Source organism: Pleurodeles waltl, chromosome 4_2 (genome assembly GCF_031143425.1).
Source record: "Pleurodeles waltl isolate 20211129_DDA chromosome 4_2, aPleWal1.hap1.20221129, whole genome shotgun sequence".
Lineage (NCBI taxonomy): Eukaryota > Metazoa > Chordata > Amphibia > Caudata > Salamandridae > Pleurodeles > Pleurodeles waltl.
This window is the reverse complement of record NC_090443.1, coordinates 443,695,357-443,722,250: the sequence shown is the minus strand read 5'-3', so window position 1 is coordinate 443,722,250 and position 26,894 is coordinate 443,695,357. Positions and strand designations below refer to the sequence as shown.

Below are 26,894 nucleotides of genomic sequence, written 5' to 3'. Positions count from 1 at the left end.
TTTTTTCGTACTGCACCTGGGTTTTAAAAAGGCCCTAGCATATCACACATTCTTCACATTTTCACATGGATACTCGAACTTAGAGTAACTCAATGTTTAAACAATGTCTAATAACATCAAAGGTTTCTAAATTTTCATTTTTTACTGCCAAAAATCAAGTGTGTAAGCCAATGCAACATTTGAAGGTGTAACTGAACTCAGTTTTTAATGAAGTTTGGGGAATTTTAGGGGATGAGTCTACAGCTCTTTGTATATCTACACATGGCCAAGTATCAATTCTCTTTAAGCACCTCACCTGATTCTACACTGGGTGTATTTCGTCTTTCAGTAACCCCAACCTCACCAGCCATGGTAACAATTATTGGTTTGGAGATAACTCGAATATGACTTCTGTTTGTGCTTTCACCTGGATCGGCACATGCTCGTACCTGGAGGAGAAAAAAGAGGATGCAAAGACTCCCCAAAATTAAAAGAGGTCACAAACAAGAACAATTACTGCCTGGTATTACACAGAACCATAGTATATCTTTGCAGTGCTGCATATCACACTTACTACTATTGTACCATGCAAATTCCAATATGCTTACATCAGAGAAAGCACATAAAAGACATAATTTGAAGCTACAATGTTCACATTGTGCTTCAATATAGACACTGCTCTATAGAACAACACATTTACAGCTCATATCGTTTATATCAATATGGCATTCAAGGGTAAGAAAATGTATAGTACTATACAATCAATTGCACATTATTGTGCAACAAAATCAAAACATTACTGCTGGAATTCTAGAATATTGGAAACTTAAAGTTACCACCAACACATAGTATCCTCACAAGCAAAAAGCAGAACACTATCGGATGAATATCACTATCAACTCGTGGCCTCCTTGTGAACCATGTACAATTAGATCATCCCTGTCAAATGCATATTGGGAAACCAAGTAATTTCCTTCAATTTCCCATGCACCTTTTCATGCAGGCATTGTCTAACCCCCTCTCTAATAGGAAGGTGTGAGGTGCAATGGCTGTTGCCTGTGTGGGTCAGAGCACTGGATTAGCCAGAGATTACATATTTGTGGATGGGGATACATTTGCAAAAAGTGTAAACGGCTGACGGTATAGGAGCTGAGGAAAGCAATATTTTCAAGTATTTGTCATAATTAAAGCACTTTTCAGAAATGATCAATCTTTCTGAGAACAGGGGAAAAAATTGAAAACTACTAGTTTACCGACTAAACCAAATGTAAAAAACAAAAAAACAGATCGAAAGGGGTACTGATATCTATAGTGGTAACATCATAACTAAAAAGTCTTCTATAAATGAAATATTCTACAACTTCGCTAAGAAGTCATAAGAAAAGGTTTAGGAAAATGTATATTGATACAGCAAGAGCCAAAATATTTTTAGATGCCCTCCTGTTTTCATATAATTCACAGGATAACAAAAATCTAGGTGAGGCTTTCAAATTAAAACAAGAAATACTAATGTTTCTACAAAGCATTTGCTAATCAATTGTGCATCACTGTGCAAGAGTTGTACAATAATAATCACAATACAAAGCCGTTTTTTAAAAATATGAAGAGTCAAATAGTAGTAGTGCCTAAGAATGGAAAAGATTTAATGGACTGGTTGAATTATATATCTATTTCACTAATTGATGTGGTCTAAATAAATGTAACTAAGTTTTGGGCTACAAGATTAGAAAATGTAAATTTCATAAATAGACACCATGATCATCCATGAGTCTTGCGCACACTTTTTCAACACCCTGAAGGAGGTATTGGAATGGGCGAAGGAGCAGAGATCTCTTAGAAACTATGATCCCCTGCATCGCGCTGCTGAGGTGGGCCCAGGCTCGTCGGTCCTCGCTACCTTCTGCGCCCAATTTATTGATGCCCTAAATCTTAAATTAAAAGAGGACGGCATAAAAGTTCCCCTGAGTCCTTGGACAAGGAGGTGGGTCATTCCCAGACCGTTGACAACTTGCCCCCTGTCGCCAGATGGAGCCTCAAGATCCCCCAGGGCAAATACTTTTGACAAAGGAGAATCCATTTGGGGCCATTTGGGGCCTACTGTAAACTTTCATGCAGTTACTTTCCATTCAATGGCCCTTGGCCCAGGGTATGCTCTAACTACAGACAAATAGAACCTGCATAGAAAGAGGGCGAGTTTATAAAAATTATGATACTCCCATTTTTCTTATAAACCCTGCAAATCTTTCCACTCATATCCCTAACACCTGGTTTACTGAGATTGAAGCTAGAGTCTGATCCTTCCTTTGGAGGGGTCGACCCCCACGTATCGTCCTCACCATATGTTGCTGTTCTATCTATAACGGTGGCATGGAAGCAGTGGATATCCGTTTGTACCACTGGGAGTCCCAGCTCCTGGTCATTAATGATTGGATGCCCAGAGGTTGGAGCAACCTGTAATACCAACTAGAACTGACTGATCTCGGCTTGGATGGGGTGATGCATTATCTTTATGGTAGATCTGTTCCTCTTCATATTCCAGAACTTACTAGAACACTTTTTTCTGGTGTGGCAGGCAGTCCAACAGATTCCTTGGCTGGGACATGAAATTGACCCAGCAATACTGCCTATGGAGAGGGCGCTAGTTGGAATACTTGGCACAATTAAGACAATGGGACCTGATTGAAGTTACAGTATTGGGGGAGGTGTGGCAGGGTTCTCCTATGCGATCCTTTGCAGACCAACAGACCCACTTTAAACTTTTCCATACCCAGTTTCATAGATACATGCAGTTGAGGCTTATGACCTATCAGACAGACCTAACAGACTAACCTGAGTACAGTCCCCTGGAGGCTAGGTTACTGAAGGGCAGCTTGGGTCGGGTGGTGGTGGGGAGGAGATTTCCAAGCCTTACTGCTCCCTGGTTTGCAATGCCTCTGTGAAGCTAGATCTGCTCTGGTGGAGAAGGAAGGATAGGTTGGGGGTGATGTGGAGTAAGGTGAAGTGTTCATTTCCCCTCCAGGTGCTTGTCATTTCAGCGTGACTCATATTAATTCAACTCCACTATCCACACCTCACATACATGACACCCCTAAACCTCTAGCATGCTGGCCTCCTACCAGAACCTACTTGCACCCAATACTTCTCCCCTAGTGCAGGTTTCTTTCATATGGTGTGGCAATGTCTGCTGATCACCTAGTACTGGAGTCAAATTGGTAAATTCCTTTCTAGAATCCTAAGTAAACCTGTAACGTTGACATTGAAAATAGCTCTCCTGGGACCTTTGGGTGAGTTTCGGGGTATAAGTGACCGACCAAACACTAGTTGGCTTGGCAACGCTAGTGGTCAAAAGGGATATTGCAAAAGATTGGAAGTTGCCACAACTACTTACCCTGCCACTAAGGAGATCTGGATTGGATTGGTGTGCCAAATAGGAAGAACCGATTTACAATGCTACAGGCTATCCTCAAAAATTCCACAAAATATGGGGTAAATGGTAGGAGTATTATGGTTTGACCTCCACTGTGGAGATTTTACCCGTGGGTAATCCGGCTCCTTTGTAACTGCTGGAGATTTAGGGTGAACTGAATAGTGGGCTTTTGATTGGGAAGCAATTATTTCTCTTATTTTGTAATTATTTTGTAATTGTAACTCATTTCCAAATCAAATCTGTTTATAAAAAAATATATACCAGGATATTTTTTTAAATTAAGAGAAGTCAGAAATAACATAAGTCAAATTTTAGGTATATTGGCCTAGATTTACTGAGCCTTTGCCTCAACTCAAGGCGACGCAGGGCAACACAAAGGCTTATTTGGGATTTACAAAGCCATGCAAGGCCTGATTTGTGTGGCCTTGCGCGCTTTGTTAAGAAATGTAATGCAATGCAGCAGCTTGCGCTTGAGCCTGGGCGTTGCCTTGCATACACCAATGGATTTTAGGCAATTCCAGATTTACTAAAGTTTGTAAAGCTGGAAGCATATAAAATTGTATATGAAATTGGTATGCCTACCACAAAGAGACTATTAGAGAGAAATGTGTTTATTTCTCCTTAGACTTTCTCTTTCTATGTGTGATGCTTTCTTTGAATTGCTTTTCTGCAGGAATGTATTCCTTCCTTTTAAAAAAACGCTAACCTGCCCATAACACAGGCACCCTGGCAAGGGTGCCTGCATTGGCATCAGGCAGCCACAAGTACGCCAGCTCAGTAAGAGAGCCATATCTTAGTACATATGGCACTTTTAATCTCTTTCCTGTTCATGCAATGTAGCAACTCTGTTTGCTGCCCTGCGGTGCATGAACTTTTGATAAATAGGTCCCAATCTGTTTAAATAGAGACAACTAATCTCATCAGGTATTGCTGAGCATAGATGTAGAAAATAGTTCAATAGCATATGTTGGGACTTTTGGCCCTATTTGCAGAACCGTGCCGTTTGCGGTCAGAAAAGAGCATTTTGGTATGTACCAATGCTATTTTGTGTTTCAGTAACCTTTTAACCGAATCGCAAAATGGGTCTGCGAGTCTCTTTTGGAAGGGGCGTGTCTAGGGCATCCCTTCCAAATAGCAAGTTGCAATGGCATGTATGATTGTTTGTCCCTAGCAGACCACCATTCCAGTGAGTGCACCCAGTCCCAATGGGGTCGCAAATAGCAACCTACCTCATGAATATTAATGAGGTAGGTAATTTGCGATGCCATTGGGAATCGCTATATGTGTCCGAGACACATTTGTTCATTTAATTTTGCGAATCGCAATTAGAGACTCACAAAAAGAAATTGTCGTACATCTGGTCCTTTTAGTGGGGTACATTAAAGAACATTAACTTAAGAGGCAGGTTTATACACGCACTAGTAACAAAACTGTATTCCTAAGATCTTTAATAACGTAAAGCTTTCTGTCTCATTTATGGTGGCCAAAGAAAACAACAGGAATGTACCAATGTACCATATCTTAATTCCTTTTTGAGTTAACCATTGAGTCATTGGCGATAGCAATATGGTCTGAGGAATAGTGTTGAAGGGATAGTGGTAGGGGAAATGGAAATCAAAGTTTTATTGTGTGGCAATGAAAAGCTTCTGACTGACATTGCATTTCTATTCCCACAGCTGTTGAAACTCTTGATGTGTGCAGAGACCTTTTAGGAAGCAAAGTGAAGTGGGGCAATCAAGCATCTCAAATACATTCAAATCTACTTTCATAGCACCTTAACTTAATTTCAATAATATATCCAAGGGTGTTTGCTTTACGTATTGAGGAATTTGGATTGCAGTATATTTTAATTAGATTGGGTCGAAGAATTTAGATCCTATTTGCAACACCAAAATGGATTTTGAGAGAATGGAATTTTACTTTTGGGATTATAGGGGAGGATTAAATACTTTAAAAATCTCAAAAGATGTCTTTACATGATTAATATTATAGTCTCAAATGTCCATCCTTGAGATTTCAAAGAGACAATGTGGGTGCATCTTTTGTATTTAGGGGTGAATGCAAAGCCACATATTTATTCAAATACATTACAGAAGTCTTCCTTTAAAGATGAATTTCCTAACATGAAAAATACTATTATACATGTATTTGTTTACCATGTCACAAGTTTTTCATTTTTACCTTTGGCTGAAAGACCACATTGGGTTAGATAATAAATTTATAGGTGTCGCTCAGCTAACTATCTTTACACAAAAAAATGACAAAAAAATGCACATATGTACTGTAATTAATTCAAATATACTACGGTTACTAGAGAAATTGTTTGGATTTTGCATACCGATGTAGGCTGTAGTCTTAATTAAAGGTCATAGAGCTCAATGTGGAGTAATGACCAGAAATAGGTATAGGGGAAATTGTTGCATGAAAATTCTGGAATTCTTGGAAGTCAAGGGAAGTAGATTAAATACGGCAAATGTAGAAGGATAATAAAATGAGCAATTTTGATGAACTCAGACATAATTTGGACTGCCGGCTGATAAGCATGGTAGCTATTGTTTACTAGTTAACTGTTCATTGACATTCTTTAATTCTGTACTGAATGGTGACTTGAAACAGCATCTGCTACAGAAGAACATAATTTCTTCAATGTCTGTAAAGGAAAAGGGTAACTTTTTCAAGCTGTATATGGGCAAGTGAATTATGAAACCTTACTGATGTAAACTGGAAGAGACTGGACTCTGAAGCTTGTATTTATCAATTGAATAGATATGTGTAAGTGGTTATTGTGCTGGCATAATAAAAAATGGTCGTGGACTTTAACTACAATAAGCCCATCAAAATACTTTAGAGGCTATATTGAACACTCCACGAAATTAAAGAAAATATATAGGTCTGAGAATGATAAATGTTGGATATTTGGCCCCGTGGAGCAAATCTATCTCACTTTTTATTTTTTTGTCCATCAGTATGATCTTTTTTAAGACATCTTTACCAAAATCAAAACTAAGGCAAGGTGTGACAGACAGAAATGTATAATTCAAATTATGTGTCTCACCTTGGGTTCTATAGCTATTTATCAATTCAGAACCAAAATTATAGACTGCAAAAGCTCAAACAATTGGGATGAATGCACTTTTGAAACACTTGAAGAATACATCTAAGGATAAAATATCATGGCTGTAGCAAATACTGTGTTTAGCCTCAATGGGTCATTAGTGTTATAAAACAAAGGGCAACAACAGCAAATTTAGCATGTTTGCTGGAAAATGTTTAGACCTGCATGTTATAAATTAAAATAAGTGGTGAATGCTAGAGATCGTTATTAGATAAGTTATAAAGCCCCTAAAGATGGAAATTAAATGTTTTTCCTCTAGCACTGCCTTCCTTCTTGCCTTTCTAAACCTTCTTCTACACCATAAATGTGCATAGTTTGATGGGTTTATTAGATTCTGAGGTTGATAACTCTATAAAAATTGTATATGCAATATTTAAATGTATACTGGTTAATCTATATTTCTTCTCCCTGTCATAGCAAATATGAATACAAAGTGTTAAGAAAAAAAAAAAGAAAATTCAGGGCCTCATTTACAAGAATCTGACACATCGACCACGATGTGTCAAATTTCTTGTGCTGCCCTATGATGCCCTAACGATGCCATAGATGCACTGTATTTACAATACAGATCTCGATGGCACACGTTTTGACAGATGCATCAAAAATTCGGATGCATCTGTGGCGCTAAACTCACACATTGCTGGAATAGCGTCAAAAAAATTACTGTATTCCAGCAATGTGAGCTCTGAGCAGGAGGTAAAATTGTGATGCAGTGAAGTTGCAGAATGATGCACTAAAATGTAAGTTTCACTGTGTCAGTTCTGTGTGGCTTTTCCCCTGGGAACGTCTATCCTGCATACATTATACCTGGCGCAAGTTTAATGTGACACATGGGTTTACAAGCTGACGTGCTGGGCCCAATGCATCCGTTTGCAAATCTCGAGCAGTGTAGAGCACTGCTAGCGGCACAGCTGCATTAAAAGAAAATGATACAACGATGGCGCAAATGCCTTGTAAATGAAGCCCTCAGTTCTGCTAGAGTAGCACTGGGAAAAGTGGAGTTGGATGCTTAGGGCCAGGTTCACATACATTTTTTGTATGTTCTAAGCTATACCTTCCTGTCAACCACACAATGACAAACTGAGGTATATAGTAACCCAAAAGGCATCTAAAACTCAAGGGTACCCTGGCATTGCGTCTCTCAGCTTCGGGAGCCTCTGCTTCTTCCTTATCACAGACCTTCACCACAGCCTTCCCTGGGTTTAGCATCAGCCGGCAATGCAGGAACTGAATTGATTCATTGTAGACAGGCCGCAACTGGAAGCTAAAATGCTGGCGCTTCCGGGAGTCAAGGTGTTGGGTGAAAAAGGTCAAGGTGGAGTCAACAGGGCAACCTCGGCAGATCAGGAGAAATTCCGATTGCACCCAGGGGTCTGAAGAGGGGGAGACAAAGCACATCTGTAGGCTGAAATTAATGCCTGGGTCCAGTGGAGATTGAAAAATCTAGGAATGGGAAACAATTAAGAATTACTGCAGAACAATACTATTCATCACACAAGTTATACAACATGGAGCTAGTGCTTTAGTATTATAAGCCCTATAAACAAAGAAATCTTTCACATACATTACAAAACTGTAATTTTAATGAAATGACAGTCACAATATTTGAAGATCTTTTAAAGGATTAATTGACAGAAGCTCGTTGAATTGCATAGCACGGTTGCTTTGTGTGCTTTATTGGTTGCATCAATTGTGAATTCTTAAAATATTGTTTAATCGTGTTATAAGAACTAACAGTTGACCCGCTCTCCATAAATCACTCCTACCCTCTGTTTTTCTTTTCAGGTGTGTTCTTCATTGCACAATTCATTTTTCGGGCATACATAAGAAATACAGAGTTTGGGTTGATTGTAATAAATATTTATATTAACGATTGTGAATGTAGCATAGGTGTGCAACAATGTCACGGTTTAACGTGGGTATCCTGACTGTATCTGGCCTTCTGATTAAAATTCTGGCATATTGTACTAAATAAAGCACCCCTAGGAGTATAGGTTTGGAAAATGGCCCAGCACAGCCAAAAGTCGATTGCTGGTACGGTCTGGTATAACACAGTGTAAGGAAATGGTGTAGTAATGAAAGGTGTGCAAAATTGCATAAACAATATGGAAAAAAGCAGTGGCTCAGAATCCTAGACTCAACTGGATGAGGAGGAGTAGAAGGCAGTAAAGTTAGTGAGGAGAACCTTGTAAGGCATTCATAACCAACATAAGAAGGGCTAGTGGGTAGATATAACAAGAAATGTCTTGTCTGCTGTCATAGGCGCTGGAAGTTAGGGTTTGGGGAATGCTGCATCACCCCCACCCCATCCAAATAACCACGCTGTAGTTCAGAAGTGAATGAGCAACAACAATGCCTTTACATTTTGTTTGTACACTATTGCATTTTGCTGTGCATTTAAAGAGAAAGGTCAAAAGTCAGGCAGTGTCTTCTGGCAAATTACATCTCCATCCGTTAAAATGAATATTGCTGTTTATTTTTCTTCCTCTGACTATAAAGTGAGAGGATTTTGTAAGTGAACTGTGTTACAATCTTGCTGGGGTACAGGAAGATTGAAAGGAAAAGATGTAGGTTGGCATTTGTAACACAACAAAATGTTAGTACCTGTAAACAAACTGTACAAAGAGATCAACAGCAAGGAAAGCACAAATGAGGCATATTTTTTATTCTGAAGTGTAATTGAAACAAATATTTTAATAAGATTAAAAAAATCTAGACACTTTACTTGGCAATGTGCAAATTATAAATATTCACTGGAACCCATTTTACTGCATGACTACACAAATTTAGGGCCTGATTTAGAGTTTGGTGAGTGGATTACTCTGTCAGAACCTGTCCACTGGATTACACGTGCCATTGGACATAATGCACTTGTAATACGATGGACAGGATATCCGTCACATTTGTGATAGAGTAATCCATTGGCAGTACTCTAAATCAGCTATGCAGAAATGCATTTTGCGAGTCGGATCAGACTCGCAAAATGCATTTGCGACTCGCAATGCTATTCAATTTCATTTGCGAATGAAATCGCAGTTACCATCCACTTGAAGTGGATGGTAACCCAGTCGCAAACGGGAAGGGGTCCCCATGGGACCCCTTCCCCTTTGTGAATGGAATAAAAAATATTTTTTCAGAGCAGGCAGTGGTCCAATAGACCACTGCCTGCCCTGAAAAAAAAAGAAACTAAAGGTTTCGTTTTTTTTTCCAAGTGCAGCTCGTTTTCCTTTAAGGAAAACGGGCTGCAGATGGAAAAAAAAAAAACTGCTTTATTAAAAAGCAGTCACGGACATGGTGGTCTGCTGACTCCAGCAGGCCACCATCCCCGTGAGTGCCCATACTCGCAATGGGGTCGCAAACTGCGACCCAGCTCATTAATATTAATGAGGTGGGTCTTTGCGACCCCATTGCGAGTTGCAGAAGGTGTCTGAGACACCTTTCTGCATAGCAAATTGCGACTTGCAATTTGCGAGTCGCACGGACTGATGTTGCTACATCTGGCCCTTAGTGTCCTTTTCAATGTGCAGTTTGTAAATGACAGTGCACCAGCACAACAATGCCTTAGTGATATATTTGCTACTGTGTGCTCCAAAATGCACCACTGGCTACATGCCACAGCCTTACTACTCTTGCCCAATAAGGGGGGCTCATTTGCAAACACTTGTTCTTGTAACAATCCCAATGGTATCTGCAATGGCAGCACCCCGACTCCAAAAAGTGTTCCAGCACAACTGTCTGCGGGTGAACCCACATCTACCATGCCTTCCTGTGACCCTACGAAATAGGTAGTTGTTTGTCCCATATACTAGGGGTTTTTATTTGAAAATGCAATCACAAATCTTACTATATCTATTCTGGCGCAAGTGTTGTAAATCTGATGGGCTAGTGCTCCTGCAAGGATGCACCAGATATGCCTCTAAGGCAGTTATTTAGTTCTCATATGGACTAAAGAGAAATCAGCATACTTGCCAATAGGCTTTGTTTCCTGTAAATGGTACAATGAATATGTGGCTGAGTCTGCCGCAGACCGAGTAGCCTTTCAAACAACCATAACTGTTAGCTTTTCTCCTCCGCTAGAGGCTGCTGGCAGAACAACTGATGGAAAATTTGGGTGCTCTGACCACTGATGGAGTTTTAGGCTACTGGAAGCCCAGCGAGCATGCCAGAAGCTGCAGACTATCTAATATATTCAGTAGGCTTTGCCTCCATCTTGATGATAAAATGTGTTAACCACTATTGCAGTGGTTAGTGGAGAAAACACATGCTGGAAAGGGGTCATTAACCTATTTCAAAACCTAGTTGCCGTACATTACTCACTAGTAGCTGGAATGGACTACCTATAAATGGACTACCTACTGTAGGCCCTATCCACAAGCTGTGATTTGTAGTATATTTTAGTACTACTAAAATACTACAAAATGCTATTCAGAAACCTACAAATGTAAATCCCACCTTCACTGCTCCAATTGTTTCTAAGGGGGGATCATCACACATGTAAGTTTACTACTTAGTAGTAAATGTGGGAGAGACCAGGGAGAGTGACTGGAAAAAGGACAAACTGCTAAATAGTGGGGATAAAGAGAGGGGAGTAAGGAGAGGCTTAGGAAGGGTTGGGGTTGTATGGGGAGGGACAAACAATACCCACAAAGAGCAAGCTCATTGCTATTCACAAACTGCACTTCTAAATTTAGTATAGCCAAAAAGGACCCAAAACAGTAGGAGATTTCTCCAGCTCAAGCTGAAGTAGGTTCAACACCACACAAGGCCAACCACTGGCAATGCAACACGCTCCCTTAATGAAGATAGGGACTTAAATTGAAACACTATAGGAAATAATACAATTAATTATATTATTAATGATAGAAAAATGTAAAAAAATAATGCATACCGTTATGAAATTTCAAAATATTTTAACAAACATTTTAGATTTGAAAACTAAATGTAACATTACATTTTAATCAAATAAAATTACATTCATTTCAAGTCATTTATACATTACTTGTATTAATTATTAAGTGTTGGACCTGACCCCCAAACTTTTTGCCTTCCTCCTATTTTTGCTGAATTCATTCTTGTTGGCCCTAGGACTCTGTGTACTTTACCACTGCCATCCAGTGCTAAAATGCTTGTGCTCGCTCCCTAAAACATGGTCAAATTGGTTTACACCTAATTGGCATATTTAATTTACCTGAAAGTCCCTTGTAGAGTGGCATACCATATACCAAGGGGCTGTATATTAAATGCTACCAATGGGCCTGAGCACTTATTGTGCCACCCACATAAGTAGACCTCTAAAACTTGTCACAGGCCTGCCATTGCAGCCTGAATGCAGTGTCACACTACCATGTCAACTTGGCATTTAAAACAATTTGTCAAGCATTAAAACTCTCCTCCTTTTATTACATATAAGTCACCCTGAAGCAGGCCCTAGGTATCCCTAGGGCAGGGTGATGTGTAATTAACCTGTTTAGTGCGGGCGTCAACTACCTCCCTGGTGCGGGTCACTACCAGTGGCCGACACCAGGGAGAGGGCTATGCACCCGAGGATTTTTTATTTTTTCAAAAAACCCATGGGAGACATGGAAAATCTTCTGTGTCTTCCCCTGCGCCCCCACCCACTCCTTTGTGACGTCAGCGTGCTGCGAGGCACGCTGACGCCACTGTTTTGTTTTCTCCATTGGAGCAGGAATGTGCCGCAAGGCCGCTTCCTGCTCTGATTGGGAAAATGGCCCCAAACTGCCTTCCTGGCATTCGGGAAGGCCTCATTTGAAAGGGGAGACTCTCCAGGGCCAGGAAACCCCACTACACACCAGGGATTTCACTTGGGGGGTCCGGCCCCCTCGGCAAACAGCCCAATTTTTTTTTACTGAAGGTAGGTGTCCCCTGGGGGGGGCGCGATCGTGCCAGATCGCAACCCCCCCCCCCCCCCCCCCCCCATGGCTAAATCTTTTTTTTTTAAACAGAAATTGACAGGGGGTCTCCTGTGGGCAGGGTGACCCCCTGTGGGGCAATAATGTTTGGCCCCCAAGGAAACCATACAACTACTAAAAAAGTATATATAAATATATATATATATGGATCACTTTCGTCAATGCATTTGTGGTTTCCCTGGGGGCTGCAATCGGCCCCCAGGAAAATCAGTGATCTGCCACCAGTTGTCTTGCAGTTGCAGCTTGCATCTTCACAGCAATGCACATGCTTCAACTGACGCGTTACAACTGTAGCTTTCAGGCAGCAATAAAAAAGTCAAGTAAGTCTTGTGATTATGTTTCTGCTACAAAAGGATCAGACTTTTGTCTAGTGGCAGTTTTGGTGCCATAAAGAAGCGCAGAAGATTTATATGCCTACTGCAAAGAGCAAATCTGTATTTTATGTAAACAGCTGAGTACGTTAGTAAAGTCAGCCATTACCTGTGCTATAATACAAATGAAATGTATGTGCGGGGTGCGGCTATGGGGTGATGAAGGGCACTTTTGCTGGGTGGTAGTGAGGGATTCTGAGGAGGAAGACATGGGAGTGGGAGCACCAATAATGATTGTTGGACTGTTCGCTAGAGGTGCTAAAGACTGTGACGATTGGTATGTGACAAGGTGTTTTTTGAGTGTCTTGAAAGAACATGCTGACTGAGGGAAGAAGCGCAGGTAAGGTGACCTCTACTGTTGCACGTACCACACACACACACACACACACCAGCAATTTTGTGACTGTCTACATAGGTTAGTCTTTTAGAACAACAGTTTAACCAGTAGCAGAGATGGCATCTCGGTGGATGACTGCTGCTCACGTCCTCACTCGGGTTATAGAGGACAGCTCTGACATAGGATCAGAAACTGAGACAGCAGATACTGAGACAGCATCTGAGGGATAGACAATGGCGCAGACTCTGGGAGTGATTTTTTAGTCGGAGGAGTCCTATTCAATAACTCCTCTTCCAGTAATTATGAGGGCGGCGATGAGGACAGTCCAGGTGTCCCTTTGCAGACACAGTCTGTGCAACGGGACAATAGTGAGTTAGCCCAACCCAGAGAACAGGTGAATGCGGCAGCAAGCTCAGAGAGAGAGTGATCTCTTGGGAGCTCCCCAATTTAGTTCAGCCCCAAATTCCACCGCCCAAATCGCATTGTGGAGACAACAAAATTATATATCACAAAACAAACTGGTTTTGTAAGGCACCTGTGTTTTTGGTCCTGGGCTCGGTGGCCATAGAGGGAAACATTCTAAACCCAGACATTTCTGGAAACTAGACATCCAGCTGAGTCCACCAGAAGTGACTCAAAGGGCCAGTTTGCTGTACTCCTGTTCAGCGCCACAGAGACATAACAGGCTCCCACCACCTTGAACCCACACCTTGCCCCAGCCTGAGTGAGTCCCAAAGCCCCAGGAGGTCTACATCTACTACTGGAAACTTGACTGTGGTGCTAAAGGTGTACAGATGACCATTTTCCAGAAATAAGGACATATACAAAATTTGGCTATAAAGTGCTCTGAGAACAAGGAGAGTGGGACCAACCTGTTCTCCCATCGCCAGTTGGATTGACTTTGCAGCTTCTCCCACTATGTTCTTTTCAACAGCTCCAAATCTGTTTCGGAGGTCCTTTGCCAAAGGGGTATCAGACCTTGTGGAACTGTCTTCGCTACAGCCATCTGCATCATCCTGCTGGATATTTTTTACTTCCATTTCAAGGCATAAGGTGAAGGTAAAAATATTCACTGTGACTTTGCTCCACGGCCATCCACGCTGACGTTCCCTTCTCGGACACTCCTGCAGCCTTGCCCTGCTGAACATCTACCTTCTCAGACATTTTTCTCTCGAAGTTTTTCTAAGTCCGAAAGTAAGTGATGGCCAGGCCCAATCCACTCCTTGTATCCGAACTGCACTAGCCGCAGTCTGCTTTAATTTTCAACATGACCAGATGTCTGCAGTTGGTGCTTTTATCTTTTAGGTGCTATTTTGAACCTTAAACTTTAAAAATTCATGAGTCTGGTTGTACTGATTTGATTTTTGCTCTTTTGGTGTCAAATAATTTATTAAAATGTACTCTATATTTCTAAATTGGTTTGGGATTTTTCTTGTGTTCTGTTTTCACATATGCATAAATACTTTACACATTACCTTTAAATTATGCATGACTGCTTGTGCGCCGAGCTACCCAGGGTTGAGCGCAGGTTAATTTTGTGACTTTTTGTGATTCACCCTGCAAGGGATTATGGCTGTTGTTTGACCAGGGTTCACACCCCAGTCCACCAACAACCCAATTTCTCACATTAATTTTAGAATTATATAATAAATATCATTTTTAGATATTTTTTAAACATTAAATTAAATGTATTTATATTATTTCGTATTTTGAATAATTTCATTTGATTCAGCATTATTCCCTATGGAGTTCTATTTAAATCCCTACCTCCATTATTTTCTATGGGAGGGTGTTGCAGTATCCGTGGTTGACCATGTGTGGTGCTGGACTTACAACTGTTTCCTTTGGAAGTAGTAATGTACACTCCCAAATTGGCTCCACACCCTTTTTCAAAGAGTGAAGACAGGCAAGTCTACACTTTTGAGTAACTGCAGACTCGAATTTTGTGAATAGCTGAAAGTACGAAAATCACTGAAAATTGTAATAATAATTACCAAGTATAATTTATTCACAACACTAAATTAACCTTGTAAATAGCTCTCATTTTCTTCTCATCATCACCAGTGATCCAATTCAAGCCATCCATACCCTTGCACAGGGCGGGCAAATTTGTCATTCCTATCTCCCTCCCAGCACTCTACCAAACACACAAAGGTTGACTCCTAAAAAGAGAAGTGACTATCTTCAGACACTTCAATGACTTCTCCTTAGACACTCCAATGATTAAACTAATCTCACACCCTACCAACTCCATGTCCGATGGCAACACTCTTATAAACAACTTCAACATCTTTTTGGAAAGCTATGGGAACATCCATGCCCCAATCAGAGCGGACAAGTGCAACCCAAAGCCTTGAAAATCTTGGTACTGTAAGGAACCTGCACACAATAAACAATACATTCGCAGACAGGAAAGAAAATGGAAGGAAAACAGAACTCTCAACAACCTCCTGATACTGAAGTCCCTCCGTACAACATGCGGACACCTCATCACATCAGCCAAAGCAAAGTACTACACCAAAGACCATCAGTGAAGCACCAACAGAAGTAGAACATTGTTCAAGATAATGAAACACTACATCAACCCCCCTGTCAGACCCACCTATTCCTCACTCCACAGAAAAGTATAATGCCATCAACTAGTTCTTCAATGAAAAAACACAGAAGGTCTGGCAGCAGATCAGTGACACCAACCCTGCTTCATCACTTACACGCACCCCTACCTGTAGAGTTCCACAATGGCCAGCCTTCAAAGCCCTCTCGCTCTCAGATCTTGGTGTTAGACTCACCTCCTTCAAAGCTACTTATGAAGATTTCTTACCATTTCCCTTCAGCAAAGCGCTCTCTGGGGATGCTCTCTTAGTTCTAAATGTCATTGTCAATGCCTCCCCCACTCAATGCATCTTCTCAGAAGTTCTAAATACAGGCCAGATCCTCCCACTTCTAAAGAAACCTACACTAGACCTTGATGACCTTGCCAACTACGGGCCAATCACTCATCTACTATCCATCAGCAAAATCACTGAAAAAGCAGTCTCTGTTCATCTCCAACATCACATCACTGCCAACCATCTCTGGCATAACTACCAATCTGGATTGAGATCATGCTGCAGCAGGAACACTGCTACGTCACTCATTGTAGACAATGCCCTCTTCAGCACAAACGATGACCCCTTCCTCCTGAGATTGCTGGACCTCTCAGCTACCTTCAACACCGCTGAACATCTCACTCTGAAACGCACCATGGCATCTTGAATGGGATTCACCAGCAATGTCCTTTACTAATTCTCCCCCTACCTTTCCAACAAATACCAGTTTGTTCACATGAACAACCCCAGGTCACAAAAGATTTGCACCAGCTGTGAAGTCTTCCACAGTTCCATGCTGTCTCCTGTCATCCTCAACCTTTTCATGGAGCTGCTTGGCGCTCTGCTCACAGATAACAGCATCAAGATTCACCAATGTGCTGGTGATACACAACTCTATTTGAAACTCTCCTCTGCTTCAGACATCCAATGCCTCAAACACTGCTTGCACATCATACAGGCCTGGATGTCCAGCACCTGCCTGAAGCTTGCTCCAACCCTCAGAATTCCTGTTATTTTCCAAGAAGAACAAACAAGATACGGACCTAGACGACTTCAAATACCAACTTTCACGGAACGCTAAGTCGCTTGGATTCCTCGTGCTCACCAACGTCACCTATAAAGAACACATTACCAAAATGGCTTGGTACCTGCTCTGTCTTCTAACAACAGTTAAAATGTTTCTTCCAGAAAGCCATGTCTGAACTGCTCTCATACCCTCTCATCTGGATGGTGATAATGCCCTACTTGATGGCCTCACACATTCTGCACGGTCACATCCTATAAGCCACAGCAAATCTCATACAAAGTGAAATATTATCACATCATCCCCATCCTATGATAGAACTCCGTTGACTCCCTTTGCTGCCCCATAGCAACTTCAAAACCAGCTGCATCATTTACAAAGCCAAAACGACCAGCACCCCTCCTTAACTTTCATACAAGCTCACAGTCACTGGTGGTTCTTGGCATTGCCTGGAGACCATCAGACTGCAAACTAAGAAGTGTAAAAAAGAAAGAAAAAAAACAAGACAGCAGGCCTTTTCCATTTATGTACCCAGGATCTGGAATAAAATCCTTGTATCCATCAGCAATGACCAATGTTGCTCAAATTTAGAAAGAGTTGAAGACTAACCTATTTAAAAACACTACATCACAATGCTTTAACTGTCCAAAAACCAGCTTCCTCTTCTATTACTTGTTGGTTTGTCTTTGCCCACGCACAGCACTTTGCTGCTTTTTTGCTAGGTTTGCACTATATAAATACAATATACATGTACATACCCTCATTCTTAATCCTTCCCTGGAGCTACCTAGTCCCCCAAGGAGGTGGTTGGGAAAGACATACCGAAGGATTAGGAAGTAATGGACAACATTGCTGTCGGTCCTCATGAAAAAGGTGGAGTTTTTGGCTTGGGTAGCAACAAAGCATTAGTTGCCTTCTTCTTTATGCCCCCCTGCCTACCTCCACGAACACACGGCTGTTGGATGCCATCATACAGGGTCCAGGATGCCGGGAAGAAATGCGTGAGCTGCAGACATCAAATCTGAAAAGAGAACGGCTTGATCGAGGTGGCAGGTACGGGGCACCATCTTGGTCATTGAGATGAGGCAAGGCGTGCACCGGATAAACACAGGTGAACTAAAAGATAAAAACAAATGTCCAATCATTACTTTGAGGAAAGTATTAATAAACTCTTCAGCCCATGATCAAGGGAGACTCCAGACGTCACAAAATATATTCCTAATACAGAGGGAAGTCTGTCAAATTTCAAACAATCAAAGGCTTCTCCTACATGTTATCGAATGAAGAGGATTTCAATATAAACCTATTCGTTAGATTTGTCCAGACTTAAAAAATATTTAGACATGGTCAGCTGACCAGCCAGCATTAACAAAGTAGCATGACTGCAATCACAGGATGCATATACAGACAAATGATTCATTCCTAAAACAGATTGGTGTTGCCAGGAAACAGACTATGTAATTATGCATCATGAGAAAATATTCAACAGGGAGAGGATGGTAAGATAGGCTTTAAGTGCATGACTACCCGACAAATCTCCAACATGAAAAGACAATCTTGAGGGTTGCCTTATCGCATTCAAAGAGAAAGAAGATCATCTCCGTTGAAACTCCACCATGCTTCAGATTCCCGGAAGAGAGGCATAATATTCACAACAGAATTTCAGTATAACAGAGATGCACATGGTCAACTATGATAGAGAGTGCAGAATGAATGGGGAATAAGGAGAAGCTAATAAAAAGACAAAGACATCGTTTTTTTTTTTTTAACACAACAGAAAATGTAAACAGAAATGAAGGGAGTGCAGTAAATAGAGAGGCACATTCGGCAGTGTCTACATTCAGAGGATCCATTGGGCATGTCACCACTTCCAGGGAGAAACGACTGAGTGGTAAACTTTGTGTCTGTGCATAGCTGGTTCAACCTATATCAACTGTGCATAATACTTTGCTTCCTCTATTTGGGGGATTAGGAGTATTTTCCATGGCCAATTCCAAGGTAGATTACAGGAATGCTCTACAAGATGTCTGCAGCGATACAGTTAATTTTTGTGTGTGTGCTGACAGTGTCAGTTTTTCATGTGGGAAAAAAGCAGGTACAAGATACCAGGAAAGGCCAGAGTGCATTTTAAAATTCCTCCTCTTGTATATAAAGGCCTCAGTCAGCTGGCACCATGCTAGGTAGCCAAGAATATTTTATGACATTGGCAAAACAAGCATCTCTATTCAGATGATTTTGTGCTTGCAGTGGTCCCCCAAACTAGTTGCAGTCACATGGAGGCTTGAGGTTCACAGCCTTGGTGCACAAGCCCTGGTATCATCTATCACTTCACCTCTGGAAGGAAGAAAAAGTGATTTTCCTGTTATGTTATGTGTAATTGTATAAGGCACAACTCACCCAGAAGGGTATCCTTGACCAGAAGCAAGAGCAGTATGGGTTAAGCCAGGGTCGGGGCTAGGAGAAGAGCTAGGTCTTCAGATTCTTGCAGAATTCAAGAACTGAGAAGGAGGCTCTGATGTGCAGGTTGTTCAGGGCTTTAGGAGCAAGATAACTACTGTAACTACAATGTACCAGTGTTGCGTTCATAGGTTGACATGCTTGAATTATTTCCTACTGATGGACTGGAAATACTCTGTAACTAATGTTCAGATAGCAGTACATGTGCACTCAACTAACAGTGAAGCAGACAAACTGCATGCAGTCAATCCACCTCATTCGGTGACCCTGACTCTGGCCAATGAGCTGAAGAGACAGAGAGCTCCAACCCCTATCAGAGGTTCAACTTCCCAGATTGTATTCTGCATCTCTAGCTGGAGCAGTGCTTCCCAAACCTTTTAGAATCATGACCCAATTTTTAGAACAACAAACATTTGCAACTCACCTAGCTTTAATGTAACTAAAACATTGCATGTGGGCGCCTGTCGTCTACAGACAGCGCATTTTCCATTGAAATGATCACCAACTTTGCACAGACGTAGTCTTATTGATAAAACAATATTGCTCACAAATGATTAAGTATAGAAATCGGGTTTAAGTGAATATTAATCATTTATACACCACCAGGAAAAATGTCAATTTGTTTTGATCCCATTAAAATCTTTGTTTCCATCACACTTAACAATTACAAAAAAATAGCTTCATTTTCACTTTTTTTCACTTTACTAACTACTGAATCTGTACAATTAATTTACAGGTATGTACTTTTTGTTTTGTGTTACAAAAAAGACATCCTACAGCCTTTCCGTTCACAGTCCCTGTAACTCAGCAAGATTGTCACATAATTCACTTTACTTTTCTTTCTCTGACTGTACCGTGAAAGGAGTTTGTAAACACCTATCCCCATGTTAAAAAAATATGCAGCAATTTGTCAGAAGACATAGCCGGACATCTGACCTCTGTTTTTAAAGTGCAGCAACTATGACAAGATTAATACAGAATTTAAAGGTATATTTATTTTGAGCTTCCTGGCCCCCCAAAATCGACACCCAACCCACAGTTTTGGAAACACTGAGATATGTTAAATGAAGACTTGGTGCTCTGCTCTTTCTTCATTCTGGAAATATTTTGCAATAGTTTTGGAGGTCAGCTCACGCTGGGGCAGATTTAGCCCACCCTCCGCTGCATATCGTAAGCTCTTGTGCTCTTTTTCCGGCTGGTAGGCTAAGCCCTGGAATGAACTGTCATCTCCTCATGGCTGATACACCACTGAAGAAGAAAGCCCTCATCACTGCTGTGGAATACCCCCTGTTATCATTTCATAAAGCAGTTAATAAGTGGATTTAGTACTAGCCAACTACTTCTACGACTTCAGTAATTTTATCTTTTAGCACAGTGATACGGTTCGGCCCGTTGACAATAAACAAATACAATAAATAAAGCCAGCGTTAGATTTTACCTCTAGATCAGCGGTGGAAATTGCTGGCCCGTTCTGCGGCTCCTCAAAGCCCTAAAACCCAGACAACTTTGTTTACAACATAAAGTGCTTACAACTATGAAATGAGGTTTTAGATCACAGTTATGTCACTTCACCACTAACAAGCTTCAAAGAATCACATCAAGGACAGAACTGCACTTACATTGATAACTTTAGGATCCTCCTCCATAGGGCGCTGAGTTACCTCCGATCCGTTACTACGATGGGACCCTCCAGGAAGCCTCCAAAGTAAAATCTAACAAAAAAAAGAATTGTACGTTCTTCATTTTTACCTTACATTCTTTGCAGTCACATGGGCTGACTTTTTTTGTTTTTGTTTTAAAGGTTAGAAAGGGAGCACCTTTCTGGTTCCTGAACCTGCTGACTTCAAAAAACCTCTCAGAAGTGTGGTAGAATGGAACCAGTGCAAATATTATCCTTTCTGGCGTAGTCTACCTCCAGTGGGTTAACACAGACACCAGAGCTAACCAACCAGACATTAAAATTAAGTCACATTGGACAAACAGTGGACAAACAGTGCTAGCTACTCTGATATTGTTAGGTTGCAAAGGATGTAAAGAGCTCGCAAACATTTTCACCATAGTCAAATCTGAAAAGAGAAAAAAGAGCTTGCCACCACAGCATTGTATTTTGTTGGCAAAGGATTAATGGGGCCAGCCATTGTGGTATTGTAATTCGAACATAAATGTCCAATTAAGATAAACAGCCTTTAATAGTAAATAGATATGATGGCATCAACAGATCTAGCAATTTGGCATTGTAATTATATAGGCAGTAAGTCAAGCCAGGAATACAATTAGGCTGCAAAGGATCTATAGGACTAGCCAATGTAGTATTGTAATTAGATCACAAATGATCCACGGAGCTAGCCAACATCATACTGTAATTAGATTGCAAAAGTTCTACAGGGGTAGGATAGAGCTAGCCAACCTTGTATTGCAATTAGAACTGAAAGGAGCAAAGGGGCTAGGCAAACTTGCATTGCAATTAGATCACAAAAGATCAATGAGTTAGCCAAATTGTTTCTGTAATTAGACCCAACTGGTCAGCTTATTCTTGGCACGAACCAGTTCCTTTTATGCAATTTCAAAGGAAACAGAATCATTTCAAAGTTGAACCATATCTACATAGAAATGTAAGTCGCATACAACAAACTCTTGTAGTTGGACTGTCTTGCCTCCAAATGAATTTGAGGGCTGATATTTAAGGTCTGATGCGTGAGCTAGGCTTTTAGACAGTGGATTTCAGTTGCAATGATTTAAATATATGTATGTGGTATTTGTTTAGCACAAACCTAGCCAAAAAGCAGAACCGCGCTGTGCTCAAATCCTATATCGTAGGTCTCAATAATCGAATGTAAGTGTGCACTGTCCAACTCAGCAGTTGTTCAGCTCTACTGTCAAAGCCAAGTAGAAGGCAAGTGTACCATTCCAGTACTACAGTTAATTCCAATACTAGGGTTTATTCCAGCACTAGAGCTCATTAACTCAGATACTGGAGCTATCAATCCTAGTTTTGAACAGAGTATTTACATAATGCATGTTACTGCTTGGACGGCATGGGTGTGCACGTATAACTGCTTTCAAGCCTCCAAGAACTCTTTTGCAACATCTCAGATCTGCCAAGTAGCCAAACACAGTGATGTTTTCAAAGCGTTTAGAGTCCATAGACCAAATCCCCAAAGCCCATTTTAACATGCTGTAGTTAACGCAGTTAATGTTCCAACACACTCCTCGTACAGTACAAGTGAGTGCCTTACACTTACTGCATTCTGATACAAGACAATGCTGGGGGCAGAGTCCTGGTCCCTGAGCCTCAAGGTTCCACAGGAAGTAAGAGGGGAACTCAACAGGAAGTGGCTGTAATTGGACTCCGCTGTGCACTGTGGGTCCTGAAGAGAGAGTCTGGCTCTTGAATAGCCAAAGGCCTAAAACAAAAGTAGGAAAGTTTACAGGAGGAGAGAAAACAGACAGAACAATCACACAGTTACGAAATTAGAAGGAACAGGTTTGGGGGACTTTGAAGCTATTGGAAAGTTAATTTGAAAAACATCATCTGGGTGAGAAAGAACACATGCTAATGCTATCCCAAAAGTGCCTTTTCTGGGTGGGAACGAACCCTGCGCTGCTTATTGCTGTACACGTTAAGTCTTTGAGTGAAGCTTGCACTTCTAATGCCTGGGTCGTGCATGCTCTGATAAGTAAAGCTTGCACTGTTGCTGGCCACATGAAGTTGCCTATTGGAGCTGCACTTGTTCTGCATGTGAGGGAAGCTTGCATTGCAGCTGTCTGAGCTGCATGTGATAGAGGCATGCGTTGTACATGCCTGGATTACACCTGTCCTGTTAGCTCGTGAAGTGTGCAGTACTGCTGCCTGCGCTGCAAATGCCCTTTCTGCATTGATATCCTGTACTTGTTCTGTAGGTAAAATAACCTTGCACTGCTGTTGGAAGCGCATCGCCTTTTGTATGTGGAAGTACATGAGGCATGCACTATGGCTGTCGTTGATGTACTTGTTCTCTTTGTAAGAGTACCTCTGTGCGATGAAAGGTGAAGGTTTCCATGAGAACTATGTAATATTCCTGCCCTTTTGTTTAGTGGCATATGGAGCAGCTAAATCCACGTGTGAATTACCACAAAAATTCCCTTCTGATGTGATTGTAATAAATTAACCAATTTATGCAGAGGGAAGCAGCACTGACCACTAGGATGTCCTTTCTCACTTGGGCCACCATCTTCTTCCTGCGACAGGTGACCGTGAGTGCGGCCTCAATCCCGCCACTCGCTGCTTTCATCCCCCAGCTCTTCATGCCTGCCATGAAGCGGTTTGACTTGCTCCAGTCACCCATCAACTTCTCAGTGTTCTCCTGACTTCCAGACCTGGCGAATGAGGTTGAGAGTCTTTGCCAGAATTGTGGGGCTAGGTTTTGCAGCAGCGGCTTCTCTACAAAGAGAATGAAGAAAGACTCAAAAGACATATATCTGCTTTGCAGTTAGAGAGGGCAATCCTCGTTAGGTTGTCATATTAGAAAATGTAGGCAGTTTGGGTCCACCTATCTCGCATTAGACTGTGGAGGTTCGCCAATCAAAAGAGCCGCCTCTGCTGGAATGAGCCCTACAACTTTCAGGAGGAAGTTTCCCAACCAACTCATAACAATATAGAAACTGTTTTTATTATTATTTTTATAGTTGAGTCAGAAAACATCATAATATGCACTATTGTTATAAAATCAAATAAATCATAAATAGGAGAAAACCTATGAAACACAAATGGATTAACATGCAAATAATTAACAAAGCAAAGGAAAAAAACATATATCGGAATACAATAAATATGAAAAAAGAAGAAATAGAAAGAGGAATGGAAGGGAGGGCGTGGAGCCTAGCAGTTACATGCTAAGACACAGAGCCGAAACCCGAGGGGTTAGAAGCTGCAAAGACATTTCACCTTTTATGCAATAGTGTTGAACCTTGGCTCCCAGTTAAAGCCCCCCCCCCCCATCCTATCAATTTTTTTGAGTGAGCAGCTACTCCTGTCTCCAGCCAGGGTCAGCTCAGACTCATCTAGCTGTCTAATGATCGCCCACCATTCAACAACCTGCGCAGAGCCGAAGAGACCCAAGATCTAGCTATGCAGAGCCTGGCATAGACAATAATGATAGCTGTTTCCTTAACCTAAGGTCGTATTCCATACGGTATCCCATCATCATCTCTTTAGGGGTAAAACGTGTAGGCAACTCAAGGCATGCTGCTGTAACCCGAGATACCCCATCCCAGAATGCCAAAAGAGCAGGGCAGGTGGCAAACATTTGGAGAATGCTGACTGCAAAAAAGCCACATTTAGGGCAGCTAGTTTTGTCAGTACCAGCGTTCCCCTCCATTTTGTTATCCTTTCTGTTATATAACATACAAATGTCTTAAACTGCTGTAGTTTGAGGTTTAAGGAATGTACAGAACCCTTCACTGTCTCCAGAGCACTATGAATTTTAAATGGCAAGACCTCACATGCAAGGTGCTTACTCCACTTAACCACCAAGAGCAAGCTATCATATGCCCGTTGCTCACAGATCCCACGATACATCACGCTGATCAAGGAGTTCCCGCCAGCCCTGTGCATGCTCATCATAATATCAACATTTTCCAGGATTGCATGGATTTTGACTCCAGATAAGAGGTAATCTCTTAGCTGTCGATATTTATAATGCATACTGTAGGTCTGCTATTAGGCAACTTGAATACCCATAAATGATTGAAATCCATTCAAATCGTAGAGTTGCCCAACCGTTTCGATACCTAAGCCTTGCCAAGCCCTGCATAATGGGTTGTGAAATATTTTGAGGGAGTGCAGGATTATCCCACAGTGGCATGTCAGCATGAATTAAGGCTCATATTTATACTTTCTTAGCGCCGCATTTGCGTCATTTTTTGATGCAAAAGCGGCGCAAGCGTACAAAATATAATTGTATTTTGTAAGTTTGTGTCGCTTTTGTGTCAAAAAATTATGCAAATGAGATGCTAAAAAAGTATAAATATGGGCCTAAGTTTATAGAATACATATCACAGATTTCCTGACAAATACATATGATATCCCATACGCTCTTGAAACTAACCCACCTCTACTAATTGGGGTCAGTCAGCCTATAAAAGAAGAGCCCAACATTCGGAAACAATATATAATTGTAAGTGAGATCCAGTGGAACATTGTGTTTTCTACTAGAAATGCCAATTCCAGGTTTTTCAAAGGACACAAAAAGGTTGTCATAATTTCTGAGTTCCTTGGGTGTATGGATGGAGTAAATCAAAGTGAAGTTTGTGACGCCTCACCTCTACCTTTGATGGGTGAGAAGGGAAGAAAGCTAGTAGCATAATAGATTGGGAAACTGGAGAAGTATCTTCTACCACCTTTTGTAGAAAAGATTACTTCACCTGAGGTGCTACCTTATAGTAGTGGAGGGCATGGCTAAACAGATCTTTCATTCTACTGGGCATTTTCCCAGTCAATGAAGCCCTTGGAGGCTGGTTTTGAAAGCCAAGGGCCACTGCTGGTGCATCTTTCACTTTCCTGAGCGCCAAAAGGTTACATTCATCAGGCATGGGGAAGCTTCAAGAGTGAGTGAAAGAGATGGAAGTAGGTGAAAGATGGAGAGGAAGTGAATAGAGAGGGAGAAGAGAGAGAGGAAGAGAGAGAGAATGAATGGATGGAAAGAGCAAGATTGTGCGAGGAGATGAAGGGACAAAGGGTGGTTAGAGCATCTTTGTCGGGTTGCTTTTGGTTCCCCAGTCCGGCCGTGGTGAAGGGGAGTGCTAGAGTATTTGGTAAGTAAAAATGTATAATTGGAATATCTATAGACCAAAATCTCTGATGCAAACCACTTTTTACTAAGGGCATCTAGCTTCATGTATTTCCTATTCAGAGATTTTGGAAGGATTTTATTCTACTTTAGTTTAGTGGGAGAATCATCAACTCTCAAACTCTACAGCAAAGGATGACTGTGTAAAAAAAAAAAGAAAGAAAAAAAAAGAGGGCTCAATGAAGTTGCTTGATATTTTTGTGAGTTTGACCACGATACTTGGGTGGAGCAGTCAATGATTTGGCCCTAGCTAACTTAACTTGTGACAATAAGGCCGTGTTAAAGGGGAGAATCTCATCCACAGATTTTTCGGTGTTCTGAAGATTGAGCAATATTAATGGCTTCTGCTGCTTTCTTAACCACAGCAACATAATAAGCTTATTCTTCCAAAGAAGGGCATTTGGTGGCAGAAAATTCGTTTTTCTAGTAAAGTATCAAGAACTTTCATTCTTAAGGTTCACATGCAGGTCCGTGTTAGAACCTAGAGGCAAGCAAGAAATAACCTTCATCAGTGTCATTGTCAATATCCTTTTCCACCATGTTCAGGAATTAGAAAGCATCTAAAACTTAACCAAATAGATCATGTATCTTCTCCAGTTACACTCGTTCCTAGAAAAATTGGAGATTTTAAAAAAACGCCTACCGTAAGTGGGTTTCCATTTTTTGCTTCACAGACTGCAAAATCTGAATAGTGTGTGAGGAGCCAAATGACACTAGCAATTATGCTAATGGTGCAGGTTTCAGCTTCATTCCCACAGTGTTTACAGTACTTGATTCGCAGAGAGCTTCAGAAACACACATTGGAGTCAAAAGAAGAATCACTGATATCAGAACCGTAA

The 26,894-nt window shown here is 41.2% G+C and overlaps 1 protein-coding gene across 1 annotated transcript in view; it reads right to left on the bottom strand.

Annotated features, from left to right (window-relative positions):
• The window catches only part of LOC138294156 (transforming growth factor beta receptor type 3-like), an 89,089-nt gene that overhangs the window by 17,374 nt on the left and 44,821 nt on the right, over positions 1-26,894 (bottom strand). Inside the window, exons 3-8 of the mRNA XM_069233342.1 lie at positions 23,407-23,648; positions 22,471-22,632; positions 20,848-20,940; positions 17,711-17,887; positions 7,647-7,964; positions 296-428 (exon numbers count right to left, since the gene is read on the bottom strand). Of these exons, the coding sequence (XP_069089443.1) occupies positions 296-428; positions 7,647-7,964; positions 17,711-17,887; positions 20,848-20,940; positions 22,471-22,632; positions 23,407-23,648 (1,125 nt within the window). The remainder of the gene's footprint in view (positions 1-295; positions 429-7,646; positions 7,965-17,710; positions 17,888-20,847; positions 20,941-22,470; positions 22,633-23,406; positions 23,649-26,894) is intronic.